Source organism: Petaurus breviceps, unplaced genomic scaffold, assembly GCF_028583685.1.
Source record: "Petaurus breviceps papuanus isolate PSGF00001 unplaced genomic scaffold, PetGlider_PUasm1.0 90702, whole genome shotgun sequence".
In the NCBI taxonomy this organism is placed as follows: domain Eukaryota; kingdom Metazoa; phylum Chordata; class Mammalia; order Diprotodontia; family Petauridae; genus Petaurus; species Petaurus breviceps.
Window position 1 is genome coordinate 5,686,485 of NW_027187317.1, and position 16,385 is coordinate 5,702,869.

At 34.1% G+C, this 16,385-nt stretch overlaps 1 protein-coding gene across 4 annotated transcripts in view; it reads left to right on the forward strand.

Annotated features, from left to right (window-relative positions):
- The window catches only part of GPATCH2 (G-patch domain containing 2), a 258,389-nt gene that overhangs the window by 226,144 nt on the left and 15,860 nt on the right, over window positions 1-16,385 (forward strand). For all 4 annotated transcript variants that reach the window (XM_069066026.1, XM_069066021.1, XM_069066020.1 and 1 more), the window contains one exon: window positions 10,689-10,777. In XM_069066026.1, coding sequence (XP_068922127.1) covers window positions 10,689-10,777 — 89 coding nt within the window. The remainder of the gene's footprint in view (window positions 1-10,688; window positions 10,778-16,385) is intronic.

The following is a 16,385-nucleotide window of genomic DNA, read 5'->3' on the forward strand; positions in this document are numbered from 1 at the left end:
TTTGACCTTCTTATTGTGTACTGAGAGAAAAGAGATGCTCAGAAACAATCATAATTATCCCCAATTCAGCACAACCTTTACTAAGTAAGAGAGTAGCAATAGTTACCCTTTTCATGTATTTATCAAGTACCTGTTTTCATTTGACATTATTCTTGGCACATCACACAATTATAACCTCTACTCTGCAGGAGTTTGTATCTAAGACAGACCATAATGACATATAAAAACATGACAGGGTCCTATGAACATATCAGTGAGAAACAATGAATAAATACATGAGAAGTGAGGTTTAGTATTTACATTATCTGTGTAGAACTCCTATGTCCTCATCCCTCAATTCCCACTACATTGGTGGGAAGGGTCCCATAAGAGCTAATACTATTTCTCCCCTCAGGATTGGGTAACCATGAGGTGCTAGGATTTCTAATATTCTCAACCTCCCAGCTGGTGTGCCCTGACCAATAGTAATCAACAGTTAGCAGCAATTAGCTTTTACAAGAAGGTATTTACTGCAAAGGAATAAGCAAGGCCAGAAATTACAAAAACATTACCCTAAATGGAGAACATTCTATTCCTTCCTTCTGCCCTCAGTGGGGGAAGAATGAAGCATACATTTAGGGAACAAATGGGACCAAGAGGGTACCCAACTGCTCCTGAGTCTAGGAGTCCCTTTTCTATCCTCATGATGTCCCCACCAAGTTCAGTGCAACATACAAATTGCTCCCATGCTCAGCTAGGCTGCCTTTTTCCGATATGCTGTACTTAGCTGATAAGCCATACCAGTACTGGTCTGGATCAAGCAAGTTGTTCAGCTGCTGTACTGGCTTCATAGAAGACTCAGCTGTGACTACTCTCATCTCCAGTGGTCTCTGCTACCAGCATCAGTTACTGAAGAGACCTCTGATGATCCCACAAAGTCATAACGTGATGTCAAACTCCAGAAACTAAAATCTGGAAAGAATAAACACAAGAGCAGCAAAATAAATGGAAGTATCGTGCATTCACAAACATGGTGGCTAGGTGGAGGAATACAACTTGTGATTGACCCTCTTCTACTCAGCAGCTCACAGCAACATGTTCTAACCTTTTGTACATGTCCTTAGGCTTGGCTTAGTCTCTCATACATAGTCAGTCCTTCCAGCTCCTACACCAACAAGAAAACTCTTAAGCACCACACCCTACCTGCCTTTCAGTTACTCAGCACTTAGCATAGTGATTGGCACTTAAGTGCTTCATAATGTCAATTGACTGCATCTCTGCCTTTGCATTCCCACGTATACTCTCCTTTTTGCTTCTTTCAAGATTCAGATCAAATCTCATCTTCTACAAGAGGCCTTAACTGTTTTTCCCACTCACCCATCCACCCACAATTGCTAGGGGAAAGGAGGGGAATAAGCATTTATATGAAGCATATAAGCATATGATATTTAATTCTCATAACTCTACAAGGTAAATGCTATTATCCCTATTTTGGAGTTAAAGAAACTGAGACAAACACTGGTAAAGGGATTTGCACAGGATCACACAGCTAGTAAGTATCTGGTGTAGGATTTGAACTCAGTTCTTCCTAAATCCAAGCTCAACTCTCTATCTGTTGAGCCACTGAATATATGTTCAGTGATGAAAAGCAAATAAATTCTCGATTAAATGCATTGTTTATGTCTCCCGGTAGCTTCTAAGATCAATCTATTTTAAATTATATACTTTACCTATTCTATGTCACACAGGCTACAAAGGAAATAAAAAATAAAATTTCTGCCCACAGAGAGCTTAAGTCTAGGTGAGATTTAAGGCAGTTTCTGAACAAGATGTTATTTTATCATTTGGATATAATGAAATACCAAAGTAGGATGCATTTAGAGAACAAGATAGAATCAAATCAATTCCAGTTACTATTCACCATATGTATTCATATCTAGATGAGTAAAATTTGACCACTTAAAAGTTCTACAACCTTTTTTTCCCTTGAAAAACAACCTGTGACTTCAGAAAGTTTGAAAGGTATGAAGGCATCATTGTATTGAATAAATTGCTTCCATACATTATTAATGCTTTATGTCATACATTGCAACTCAGTAAAGCTTTCAGAATTTCTATTGAAAATTAATGTTCACATGCTTTTAAAAAGATTTTTCTTCAGGCCTTTCAAGACCACATATGATATAATAATGATGAATGAAAGGAGAAGGTTTTATAATTTCAAGAAGTTTGAAAATCACTGATGTTTAAGGGGATGTGTATATGCCATTATTGTTTGCCATACATTTCAATAACATTTTACCACTTAATCAGAGCTTTCTGTGTCTTTTTTTTCCCAGAAAGATCACTGACTTTAAGAAGTTTGAAAAGCCTTAATGGTATACACACACACACACACACACACACACACACACACACAGCATTCAGAGCTTTTCACACTTCTTGAAGTCACAAAAACATGCTTGGGAAAAAATGCAATACTTGAATTGTCATAAAACTATCGATATTCATATGTGGGTGATTATAATAATTAGTCCTCACTATATCCTACCATATTTACTTAAATTATTAAATTAATACTTAAATTCCTGCCCAATTTGAACCTTTTATATCATTATTTTTGTGTATATGTGAAGATGTGTTAGGACTTTCAAAGAGAAAGGGAAGTAACTTTAAATGAAAATTAATAGAAAATCAGAGGAAATATTAATTTTTTTCTTCATAAACAAAAATTATATTATTGATCTGTCATCAGTAGGATATGTACTTTTCTGAACTATAGCTATGAATTTATGATGTGCCATTCTCTTCTTATCCATTAGGAAAAATACATGCATTTTATGGACATTGCAAAATTTTCTTTTTTTATCTGGAACCAACCCAAACATTTAAGAGCCATATTAACTTTTCATCTTTGAGGAAAAGAAAAATAAGTGTGAAGGGGAGTTCAGTTGGGAAGGTATTAGAAGTTAAGATACTAATTGGAATACCCAGGTATCTACAGAAAATTTTCAAAGAACCCTTTGGAAATGTTCAAGGAACTCCCATTGTGTCCATGTCTCTCTCCTCACTCACAACTAGACTATTAGTGAGTTCTCCTGCTGAGAAATCAGAAGGAACCACCAGTACCCCCAGGACCAGTTCCCAGTTCACAGAAAAGTTCTTTAAACTTTTTCTTAAGTGATGGCGAAAGCCAAACATAAATGGGAAAAAAAACAAAACAAAACAAAATAAGCTGCCCTTCAAAACACTGTTAAGATTATACCAAAAATTCTAAGTAAGTGTGACAATGAAACTACTGGAAGCTTGGTGACTAGAAGATGAGGACCCAAAGTCCCAATCTTGCCACTTCCCAATGAGATGACTGACCAAAGTTTTGGAGTATAGCTTATAACCATAGAACAGTTTTCTGTGTGAAGCCTGTATCGACCATAGAACCTGTACCTCATACCATTTTTCAGTATTGAACTCTTTGAGACTGGGAGAAAGAAATATAAATAATGACTAATGCCAATAATGTGTTCACTTTTCAGATAAATTTAACTCTACCCCGCCTTACACACACACACACACACACACACACACACACACACACACACACACACACACACACACACACCATTACTCAACTAGAACATTTAGCAGCGTTTAGTCTCAATATGTTGTACATCAGCACTTACTCAGCCTGCTGATCATATGTTTATATTTTCATTTAAAATAAGTCCAATTAGACAATGTCTTTTGAACACCCAACCAAGGTAGATCCCCAACTGGACATCATCATAAATAGTTGGCACAGTTCCAGCCTCCTGTGAGATTATAGTTTAGAAGCTACTGGCTTTCGTTCAGCCTATTTTAGTGGCTCACATCCTAGGCTTCTGCTTGCATGGTGATATCCCTCCAGCCATTACCATGCCATGCTGTCAAGTACAAGGTGAGAGATGCCTAAGACGGAGCTGTCCCATTTACAGTCTCAGAGAAAACAATTTATTTAGAGTTATTTTGCGATTCAACCAGTTCTTACTCTTGCATTTACTAATGTAACTGAATAGCTCCACCTTTTACTTGTTCCATTTAATGTGTTGCAGAGACTTGGAGGGGTGGGGGTGGTAAGGAGTCAGTTCTGACCTACTAAAGCAGGTTCACACAAGCCTGGCTTTTGCAGCCCCTTTACTTTCCTCTGCCGCAACTTTGCTGTGGTGATGACACTCGCAGGCCTGCTTCATTGCTGTGCAGCTGATGCCCTGTCCAGGCTTATATGTTTCTAACTGACAGTGAGTGTTCTTGCTAAACGCCAGGGACCATAGTCACATCTGTTTGTCTCTCCTCTGGAGCTTGTCTGAAGCTGCTTGGGAACACATTTTATCCAGAGGGCAGCTTTAACTAGGCCTAATACTCTGAAAAGCCTCTATTTGTAAATGCATACAATGAGGCGACAAGTTCCTGTTGTCTTTCCTTTAAAATTATTCCATCTGACACTGCCTGCCCCAGTCCCTGTCAGCTGCACGTCAAAAGCCAAGTTTTCAGGCAAGGTGGGCTTAAAGAGTTTTTATTTTTTCTCCTCCTGATAAAATGCCTAGCTTCCCACCACATCACTATTTATAATGATAGCTTGCAGCAAGCCATGAATAAGAGGAGATGAATCTGTGTGGTTCTTAAGAATAAAAAATAAAAAGCCTTCCTTCTTTTCTAGTTCTTTGTCTTTTGATTATAATATTAAGAAGCAAGTTTGGGAATTTAACTGTGATTCAAGGATCAGAGTTCCACCTGTTCCCCCGTTATTGCATCAGCAAAATTTACAGATGTAATACCAATACATCCAGGTTTAGGTTTAAAGTTACAGCTAAATGAAACCTGACTCTTGTAACCGGATTAGTTCTTTGTCCTTTCTTCTTAAAAATACATGTGTAGGGGCAGCTAGGTGGCACAGTGAATAGAGCAGCGGCCCAGGAGGACCTGAGTTCAAATTTGACCTCAAACACCTCAAACACGTATTAACTGTGTGACTTTGGGCAAGTCACTTAACCCCAATTGCCCTACCTTCCCTCCCTCCAAAAAGACAAAAAAAAAATAAAAATAAAAATATGTGCTTATTCTTACCTAATAATGAATACAGCAAATCCTTTGCTTTTTGAAAACTTCCCCAAGCAGTAACGTTGAAAAAAAAGGTTTTGTGACTTAAAAAAGTTTGAAAAGCAGTAATGTTTAAGGGGATGTGTATATGTTGTTAATCATTTGCCATATATATGCATACACACATATAACTTTTTACACCTAATCAGAGCTTTCATTGTTTGCACTGTTGTGAATGCATTGATATTGTTTTATTGTTAGTCTTACACAGTGCTTGATGGAAGAGTCTTCTCTAATTTTTAATAATGTTGGGTCTGTTGATTTACAGTACAAACTTTAGTTTTCTTTCTTACTATCACAGGAAAGAGATACCCACTATCACCTTGACTGGTGATCTAAATGTGTTGCTTTTCAAAGACAAATGATTCATGTATGTTGAAAGAACAAGGCTGCCTTTCAGACATTCATTGATTTTAAATTAAAAAGTAACTGCTATGTTCTACATGAAGGGTGACAACAATAACAAAGTAGTTCTTACTTAGTGTTATTTGTTACAACTCTATTACAGGTGCCTCAAGGAAGAAGGGGGGTGGGGATTGAGGCTGGAGTACCTTAATCTTATTGATCAATAATCCAGATATCTCAATGCAGTGTAACAGATAATCAATTCTTGGTAAAATTACTCAAACACAGCCAAGGCTGTTGCTCCTGTGGCTTAGGTCTTCAGGTTAAGCAGGCTACTTTATTAGTTTCTATATTTCATCCTTCTTATGTTCTTGTCCATTAGCTCTGCATAGCAATATTGCAGGGAAAATCAAATTCAAATATTATTCTTCCTTTATTTCTTTCTTCCTCCCTACCTTGTTTTTCTCTTTCTTTCTTTCTTCCTCCCTACCTTGTTTTTCTCTTTCTTTCTTTCTTTCTTTCCTTCTTTCTTTCTTTCTTTCTTTCTTTCTTTCTTTCTTTCTTTCTTTCTTTCTTTTTTGTCTTTCCTCCTTTTGTTTCCTTCCTTTCTTGGACAAGCATTCCTAAGAATAATTGTTTTCTTGTCTAGAAAATATAGGTAGAATATATTTGAGTATAAAAGAAAGTCATGTCAGTGGCTAGAACATATCTGCTTTTCCTTTGCGCTATTTGCACACCCTGACAGCTACGTTTAATAAAGATTTCATTAATTCAAATTATGTGATTTCAATTTTTGATCATGTAGACTGCTAAACAAAAGTATATTTTTATGGTATCTAGAAAAACAGCATTTTCTAAGCTAGTTAATAGTGAAAACAAAATTTCTACTTAAAAGATCTACATTCACCCACTTCTGAACAATTCCTTTATTTTGTAAATAATGTTGTATAAGTAAAAGCAATACTGTTCAAGCTGGGTTTGGGATATGCTTATTTCAGATCATCCTTATTTTTTCATTAAAGGAGACCTCTACTGGGCATTATCTCACTAGCAACTAGGTTGAGTTATTTTTAAAATAGCAAAGCTAAATTTTTTATTCAAATTTTCATTGATTCAAACTTTTTTCCCCACGTGGTCTATATTAGTAAAATTTTCCTTTGTGTTTTTCTCTAAGTACATGTATTTGAAATATTGAAATGTATGTCTTGTTTTCCTGTCCAGACTATTTTCTTAGGACAGACTGTGAATATTATGATTTCTTTGTGCACCTCATAGTACTTAGTACTATCTACCCCCACCATATTTGTCTACTGAATTCTTGTTGAATGAATTATTATTTAACAACAACATTGCTTGACAAATTAACTCCTAGTTTCTTAAAACAAATGTCTGACTTTTTAATTCTGTTCATACTTTTATTTTAGTTAATGGTTCTTTTAACTGTTTAGTTAAGTCGTTTTAGTTATTGATTCTGTTAATAAAGTGCTTTACAATGTTATTAAAACAAAAATATTTGTACTTTTATTCAGCTTTTTAATTGAATCTAAATATTACATGCCATACCAAAGAAATCAGCCTTATTCTATATATGAAAGGTGAAGAATTCACTATTCAAGTTATCTCACATATGATGTCCCTATCTGTGATAAATGAAATAACCTTTTTTTGAGTTTACTTTTTTTTCTGATTTAACCAGTTATTTTTAGCACTATATATAGACACAGCCTTAAATTGCAGCTCTTTAAAGCACATCTCTTTGGATGAGAGAATTTAAAGCTGTCTGTGACCACAGTGATTATTGAGTCCAGGGATTCTTAATCTAGAGTCTATGAACTTTTAAAAATTCTTTTAATAACTGTATTTCAGTATCATTTGGTTTCTTTTGTAATATTATACATTTTATTTTATGCATTTAAAAGCATAATTCTGAGGAGGAGTCCACAGATTTCACCAGAGTTCCATCATGTAAAGAAAAAGTCAAGGTCTAGTATATTCCCCCTACTTTTTAGCAGAGATAAATGAGACCCAGAGAGTAAAAGTGACTTGATTTTCTGTCACACAAGTAGTTTTCTTTAAACATTTTTCAGTCTAGAAGTTCTGTTCAAGTAAAAAAAGTAAAACAGTTGATTATATTGTTTTAGAGCTTGTATTATATAATCATTATCACTAAATTAGAAATTGCAAAGTATGAATATTTTTAGCAATTATATTTAAAATATCCCTTGGACTCCCCCAACAATAAAACATGAAAATCTATATGATTACATTCAGTTCTTAACTCAAAGCCATTGTAAATAATACTATCCTCTGGTCAATAAAAATCATCTATTCAGAAGTCATTTGGGCTTCTGCCTACCTCATAATAGGTTGTCCTTAAATTACAGATATAGAGAAAATTCTTGTTCAGGACAAGGTTTGAAAGGTTTCCTTTTATTCTCTGAGATTTTGTTTCTGTGGTCATAAATTAAAATTTAATTTAACTTAATTTCGACATAAATTACCATACATTTGCAAAATGAAGACATTTTATTGCTAAAAACTCAGAGAAATGGAATCCTCATTTTTAATGAATAAAACTTCAAAGCAGCTGAATAAATTTTATGAATAAAATACGTATTATTAATTTCTTCCTAAAACATAAACTAAAAATTTTTATTCTACAATTGGCATACCTTATTCTTTTTTTCTTTTCTTTTTTTGAGAGAACCTTTTTAATGAGGAGGTATTATTTCTTACAAGTGAAAAAGATGCTGCCCAAACATCATTACCTCTTCCATTGTAGTGAGAATGTTCACATAGCACAATGTGAAGTAGAAATTGGGATGATTCATTTAATATGTTCAGCTTACTTATTCTGATTTATCAGTTTGGCTGTTTACTCCACCTAGATTAATTAACCAGAGAAGTGATAAACCTTCCCCTTATAGCCATAATCTAAGGAATATCCCAGTATTTGTAAGTGTTGTTATATATTTCAGTCAATCATTCCATCAGTAAGTATTTATTAAGCACCTACTATATGGCAGACATTGTACTAAACACAGGGGATACAAAAAGAGGCTAAAGATAGTCCTGTCCTCAAGAAGCTCACAATACAATAAGGAAGATGAGAAGAGCAAATATGTATAAGATAAACAGGAGAAAACTAACAGAAGGAAGGCACTAGAATTAAAAAGGGTTAGGAAGGACTTCAAAATAAGTTACTTGCTTCCAACTGATTGGTAATCATTTTTACTATTAGGCAATGCAGTCTTAAATCTAAGAGTATTTTGAACCCATTTCCTCTAGATCAGTTTGTTGTAGAGATAGAAATTAACTGGACATATTTCTGTTTATGATATCATAACATTTTCATAGGCTTAATTTCCTCTTAGCATTTTCTTTTGAACAGGCATTTTCAAATTATTTACTATAAAAACTAAGAGCCTCTCAAAACAATGCTATGAGTTTTTTGCAATTAAGTTTGGTTCTTTTGCAAAACATGGCAATTTATATTTATTTTGTGATCAGAGGAACACAGAATCTCAGGTTCCATCTATACCAATCCATACTGAACGAGAATTCCCCTTCCTAGCTTTTTGCCTGAAAACTGCTAGTAAGAGGGAGTCCACAACTTTCTGAAGCAGCCATTCCATTTTGAGATAACTGATTATTAGGAAAGACAACATAATATAGTAGATAGAATGGTGATCTTGTATCAGTAAGGCCTACTTTCAAGTCCTGCTTCATTCACATACTGGATGTGTGACCATGAGCAAGTCACTTTACTCTCAGTGTCCTGTACTGCTCTATAAGACTCTCACTTCCATAGGAGTTGCCAATCTATATTGATAGGAGTTTCCAAATCAGCACTGCTCTCATGCTGATAAAATTACAAATCTGTACACACATGCACACCAGAAAAATTAGTAGAAAGCTAAATCTGTCTCCCTGCAACTCCCCCGTTCTTAGTTCTTTCATCTAGAGCAAAGCTGGAAAATACTGCTTACTCATATAATTATCCTTTCCAAAAAAGGGGTAGGGCAGAATAAAATTAGATAATAATTATAAAGTGTTTAGTACAGTGTCTGGCAAATAGTATGCACTATATAAATGTTAGTTGTACATATTATTATTATTTCCATACAAGATATGAGTGTACCTAGTTATTTACATGTTATCCCCACAGTTAGAGTATATACTTCTTAAAGGCAAGGACTGTTTCCATCTTTCTTTGTATCCCCAGTTCTTAGCACAGTGCTTGGAACATGGTAAGCATTTAACAAATTTGTGTTCACTAACTAGGCCTCAAAGATGCAAAAACAAAAATGGGGGGGAAAAAGGAATGCTTTTAAGGTCAGTGTGTTAATTGTCCTGCAAATAATAGACAATTTAATTTTTTTAATTAAATTGAAAATATGAAGACCAGGGCAGCTAGGTGGCGCAGTGAATAGAGCACTGGCCCTGGAGTCAGGAGGACCCAAGTTCAAATCCAGCCTCAGACACTTAACACTTGCCTTCCTCCCTCCCAGGAAAAAAAAAACACAAACATGAAGACTCAAAATCACACATCATCTAATATTGCCTATTTTCAAGTATAGTAGAAAGCTGATTCTTGTCTAGTACCCATTTTTTCATTACAATCCAGTATCATCAATGTTTTTTCTGAGAATAGTACCAATAGCACTGACATTCAAGTTACATTCCCTTACCTGGTCAATGAACTATTAAGTTAAGTCTTCTCCTAGTTTGGATTAAAAGAGGGAATATTACATTTTTCCTTATGTCACTTTCAGCTATTTTAAACGAATTCCCTGTTGCATAATATCCTAAAAGAAATTGATCATGCTTTTCCTGTAATAAATGTTGTTCTGACAGTAAGGCATTAGTAACCAATTGATAACCTAGCAACAATATTGTGATCTCTTTAGATAATTAATCTTAGCTATTTTCCTGTCAGAAGCAACAGTGTTTGATTTTATGTTGAGCTAGAAAGATTGCCAGTTTTGAAAATTAAAAAGCATTCCTTTTATATTATTCATTCCAGTAACAATTTATGATGGCGCATTTAGCTGCTGAACGCTTGTCAACAAACGTAATTATGTTTCGATATAAACAAGATTGGTGGCTTTACTATGCAGCTTCATCTTTGTTGAGAATGTTTTGATTTAGGTTCAGATTATACAAGCTGTGTATTTATGTGTCATATTTTTCCTCCTTTGTTAATAGTTTTCTCTGATAATTACTTATAGACAAACAAGTATGCATTTAGGATCCTTGTGCATGGGAGATATCAAACGGAGAAGAAAGGCTGCACCCTTGCCTGGACCTACTGCAACAGGTAAAATGAAATTTTTTAAGTCTCAAATAATAAATATTTATAAATAATAATAATTAATAATAATAATAATAAATAACCAAATATTTAAAGGTTATACATTCACAAGAACCAAATATAGTCAATTCTCAATTACCTGCACTAGAGAAGTGCAATATATTTACAGCAAATCAAGAATAATAGCAAATAATGTTACTAAAAATCTTTCATATTTGTTTTTAGAATGTATTTGGTCATCTTTAATCACCAGAACTTTCCTCAGCTAATCACTAAATTATAAATCAACAAATATTTACTGAGTAATATGCATACCAGGCATTAGAGTAGGTGCTGTGGAGGAATAAAAGCCCCCTCCAAAGGTTGGCTATCTAATTGGGAATACAAAGTTTAAACATATGAATAATTTAATAACAGTAAATATAATTACCCATCACAAAGCAAAATACAAGATACCCTGAATTAGGAAAGAACCCTGAATTATGAGTCTAGAAACCTGGATTCTAATTCCTACTCTGTAATTGGTGAGCTTTGTAACCTTAATCAGATCTTCTCTAGGCCTCAGATTTCTCATTCATAAAGTGAGAGGTTAATAGTATAGGAACTCTAAGGTCCTTTTCGACTCTGTAATTCTAGTTCCATGCAAATGACAACATTTGTATTGTTATACAATCAACATGTATTGACAACAGACTATGGACCATTTTCATGGAAAATGTCAGAATTTGCCATAGACCTTACAAGATGAGTGCCTGGTTTCTAAAACCAAATCCCACACCAATTTATACCTGTGGGACAGATTCAAAGAACATATTGATTACAAGAGGAAAATTAACCTAGGATTATGATTTTGCCAGAATTTACAGTTGACATATGAATTATATGTGAATAATCAAAAGTTAGCTATAATATATTGGCAATACAACAAATTAACAATCTGAGAAAATGTTCTTAAGGCAGGCACTCAATTAGTTGTAAAGACAATCTGTTGTTTACTGACAACCTTTCTAATATTTCACCTCCTTTTTTCTTTGTTTTTTTTTTTTGGGGGGGGAGGGAAGGTGAGAAGGATCCTTTGCCCCCAGGATTTATCAGTTCAATTCAATACATATTGATTAGGTACCAACTATATAATATTCAGAGCAGCTCGGTAGGAATAAACAGTGATATTCATTCCTTGAAATTTTGCCCAGAAGCAATAGAAAATAAAAGATGGAAAACAGAAAAATCTCCATTTAGAACTGCACGTCTCACACTTGAGAATTTAAAAGAAAAACTAACTGGAGTATAAAATTAGTATACCCCAATGTAAAGTTATTACTAGAGTAAAAGTCTAAAGGTAAGCTAGGTGGCGCAGATGACAGTATGCTGGGCCTGGAGTCAGGAAGACTCATCTTTCTGAGTTTAAATCAGACCCTTACTAGCTGTGTGACCCTGGGCAAGTCCTTAACCCTGTTGACCTCAGTTTCCTCATCTGTAAAATAAACTGCAGAAGGAAATGGCAAACCACTCCAGGGTCTTTGCCAAGAAAACCTTAAATGGAGTCACAGAGAGTCAGACATGACTGAAAAACAACTAAAGAGCAAGAAAGTCCAAAAAGTTGTAGTGTTTTGTTTTTATAAGATTTGGTTACAGGCTTTATATTAAAAAGATCCTATATCTGTCAGTTAAACTGTTCAGGAGAAAAAACATGTCTGTACTTTCATATGCATTTCTGTTTGTCATGACTGTAGACACTATATGGAAGGATTTTATATATAATTATACTGCATATATGTATATTTTCCATATATACATATATATACAGAAATATAAAGTTAAATATTTATATAATTACTAAATTTTAGATTTGGAAAGGTTGGAAAGGTTGGAAAGGTTTAGATTTGGAAAGGTTGGAAAGGATCATCTAATTTCAGGTATGTTTTAGAGATGTAGAAGCCAAGGTTCCAAAAAGTACGGCTTTTCCAAGGTCATAAAGCTAATTATTGGTAGAGCTGAAACTAAAACCAGGTTTCTTCCACAATCATACTTCACACATAACTCAGTATACATTATTCAATTCAATTTTTTAAAAATGAGAGTGCCAGCTATGCACTTTGATAACCTTATGATAGAAGCAATAGTTTCATAGATAAATTCATCAATTCAAATAATTCTTTAGTTCAGTATTCTGCAGAATACCTTCATGCCCCCATTCCAGGTGAGTAGTCCCCTGAACTCCCTTATCTTTCAGTGTTTTGAACATTAGTAACAGAAGGTGACCAATAACAATCTCAGGAATGTTCCTGATGCACTTCAGTGGCAGCAGTGAGGAGGAGATTACCAGAGTCAAGTCTTAAGACTCTGGACATATGGGAAGGGAGAAGGAAAATGCCTAATGGTTGAGGAGAAGATAATATAATTATTTCTACAAGGTGGTTCCAACTCCCTAACTCACTAGTACCAGAGTGTATCATTTTTAAGGAATTGTGGATATAAACCTTCCACTTTAGCCTAAAACTCTTCTTTATTCTTTTTTCTTTCAGTTACAGCAATTTCACCATGTTATATTTTTGAAGTTAACTCTTGCAATTCATTTATAAATCCATCTTTTGATAAAATTACTGGATATCTTACATATTTCTTTTAGACATTCTTTTAAATTATTCCAAAAATAGCATGGTGGGAAAAAATGAGTTTAAAATTTTTTTCAGTCATATGTTTTAAATTTATATGTAACCTTTCAAAGTTTTGCTCTAAGCAGATTCAAACCAGTATGAAATATATAGTCATATCAAAGGGGAAGAGAGTAAATTATTTAAAAGTACTCCAGTTTAAGTAGTGGATAATATCTCCTAATGCCATTGAATCAAATCACAAATGAAGATAATTATCTAAAGTCAGGTGAGAAATGCTTTTGCATGAATACATTTTGAAAAAGCATTGATGGTTATGAAAATTAGTTCTTGTTCTTTGTCTCCTACTCCCTATAATTGTGATTTTTAAATTCACGAATGGTATGGTATCTGGTTTCTGTCAGACAAAGCATCACGTACCAGATAACTCTTTTGTAAAGGACCCAAATCACATTAGCATGGGGAAAAATGTACATTTTGTTTTTTAAAAGCAAATAGACATTTTACTAACTGTTTCCTTCCTTAAAAGATCTGGATATGTGCAGTCTTTCTAGTGTATCACATTAAACTTAAGGTAAAAAAATAGCCACATGAATATCTTTTTCAGTTGAATTAGAAAGTAAAAGTTAAAAGACTTGAAAGCCTGACTATAGATTGATAATCAGCTCAGATTTTATATTTGAAATACCATGCAGTCAAAGTGGTGTAAACGCATTTACCATAAGATTGGTTAGAAAATCTGTCATCGGGTAGTTTAGCTTCATAATCCCAAACTGTGTATTTGGAAAAAAATTGTATAGCTCTAAAGATAGAAAGTGGTGTTTGGTACATACAAATGCTGTTCATTGAAAGTAAGATTTACAATATTGTGTTGTTATTATCCTGCTACAATATGTTGTCATTTAAAAAAATAAACACTTTTGAAACTATAGCTAAGCATGACTTCAGATATTGTATGAGGCTGTAGCCTATCTGGCCATGTTATTGGTTAAACATTTATTAATTGTGACAAGAACACCAAATTTATTTCAGTTCTCTGCCTTATTTACTGCTCTTTCACCTTTGTATTTTGTATTGACAAAGGAAAATGAATATTGATAAGTTAGCTATCGATTTCTAAATTTATTGCTTGTTCTCTGCCTTATTCAAAGTCACAAACCCAAAGATGGTGTGTATATTAGTAACAAAGGATGTAGATTTACTCTTATAAAATTGTGAACTATTGAAGCAAGAAAGTTTGCCAGCACAATGCATTTTATAGTTTGAAAAATGTCATCTCTAAAGGTGAAGAAAAGCAGTGAACAAAATATGAATATTAAGTTCCCTTTTATATAAAAGATAGTCCACAGCAGCAGCAATGTTTTTTGATTGGATCTTGTATTTTTAGTAAAATCTCTTTTGAGAGATTTGAGAATAAGTTCATGGGGGGAAGGGGAAGAAGAGGCAATGGATTTTGTCCATGGTAGCTATGAGAATTTGTTTTACCATATATGAACCTGCTAAATTAAGGGGGAGTTTTTGTTATTGGCAAATATTACCCTTTGTCATTTGGTTTCAGTTGTGTAAGCAGCAAAATATTTTTATAGTAGAAAAACTAATCACAGTCAACCTTTTTTCTAACCATTTTCAATTATGAAACTTACATCCATTAAAGCGTAATGCTATTAGTATAGATAGCTGTCATTGAGAGTGGCTGTGCGGCTTTTTTAAATACCCAACTGCTCTTTTGTAGAGGATGTCATTTCAGATGTTGAGTGTTCTGAGGGGAAGAAAGCATGACATTATAAACTTTTTACTCTATGCCTAATTTAGATTATATTATTAAATGCCCTTTGTAAATGCAGGAGTGAAAAACATGCTATTTAAAGTAATGGTTTAAAACTTTCTGAAAATGTGTACTTTTAAATGACTCACAAAATCAAGACTTCTCCTTCATAGTTAAGTTCCTAATCCATTTTGAAGTTGTGTTCCCAGAATTCAGACTTACCTTGTAAATGGTTATTTTCTTTCTTTTATTGCTAGAATTATATGATCATAAACAATAGAGATCTCGTCCATGGTTAATGTAGGCAAAATTTTCAGGATTTGCTTTTTTAAACATTTTAGTGTTATTAATTTGATTAAAACTTAATGTTTGACTTGCTTACCTAGACATGGCAAATGTATAAGTTATTCTTGAATTATTTGAGTAATTGAGTAAATTCTTGAATCATGTCTACACAAAGATACTAAATAAACTTTTTGAGCCAAATTTTTTTTGCGTTACATTAGGAGCCAATTCTCTTAAATCAGTGTAGACTATAAAGTGCACTTGAAAAAAAAACAGCCATGTGTACATATAAGGGAAAAACAATTTAGTTAAAACTTGTCAAAGGCAGATGTCTAAATAAGTATGGGTCCTCTCATATATAACCTTGAGAAAAAAAAACAACTACTTTATCTCAGAGCTCTAATGAATAAGAAGAAGGTTGGGTATAGACTGACATATACTGGAGATTTGAGGAAGGGAGAGGTAGGATGTCACGGCTTGAGTGAAGCTGAATAAAAGAAAGGGATGGGGAAAAACAAATAAAATTCTGATGACACAGTCACAAATGAGTCTTATTATAAACATGGAATCTCAGAGGTCATCAAGCCTAACCTGTATGTGATGAGTAATCCCCTTAACAACATCCTGAAAAAGATGACCGTCCATTTTCCATTTGAAGGGTTCTAGTTGGAGCCTTCACTGCCTCCTGGGGCAGCCCATTTCACTTTTGAATAGCTCTCATCATTGGAAATTCCTCTTTTTACCCAAATCAACTTCTTTGCAACTCCCTATTGATCCTATTTCTGCCTTCTGGGGTCAAGCAGAAAAAAGTTTAATTCTTCCTCCTCACAGAAGCTCCTCAAATGCTTAATGACATCTAGTATCTCCTCACAGTAACACACACACACACACACACACACACACACACACACACACACACACACACACACACACACACACACACACACAC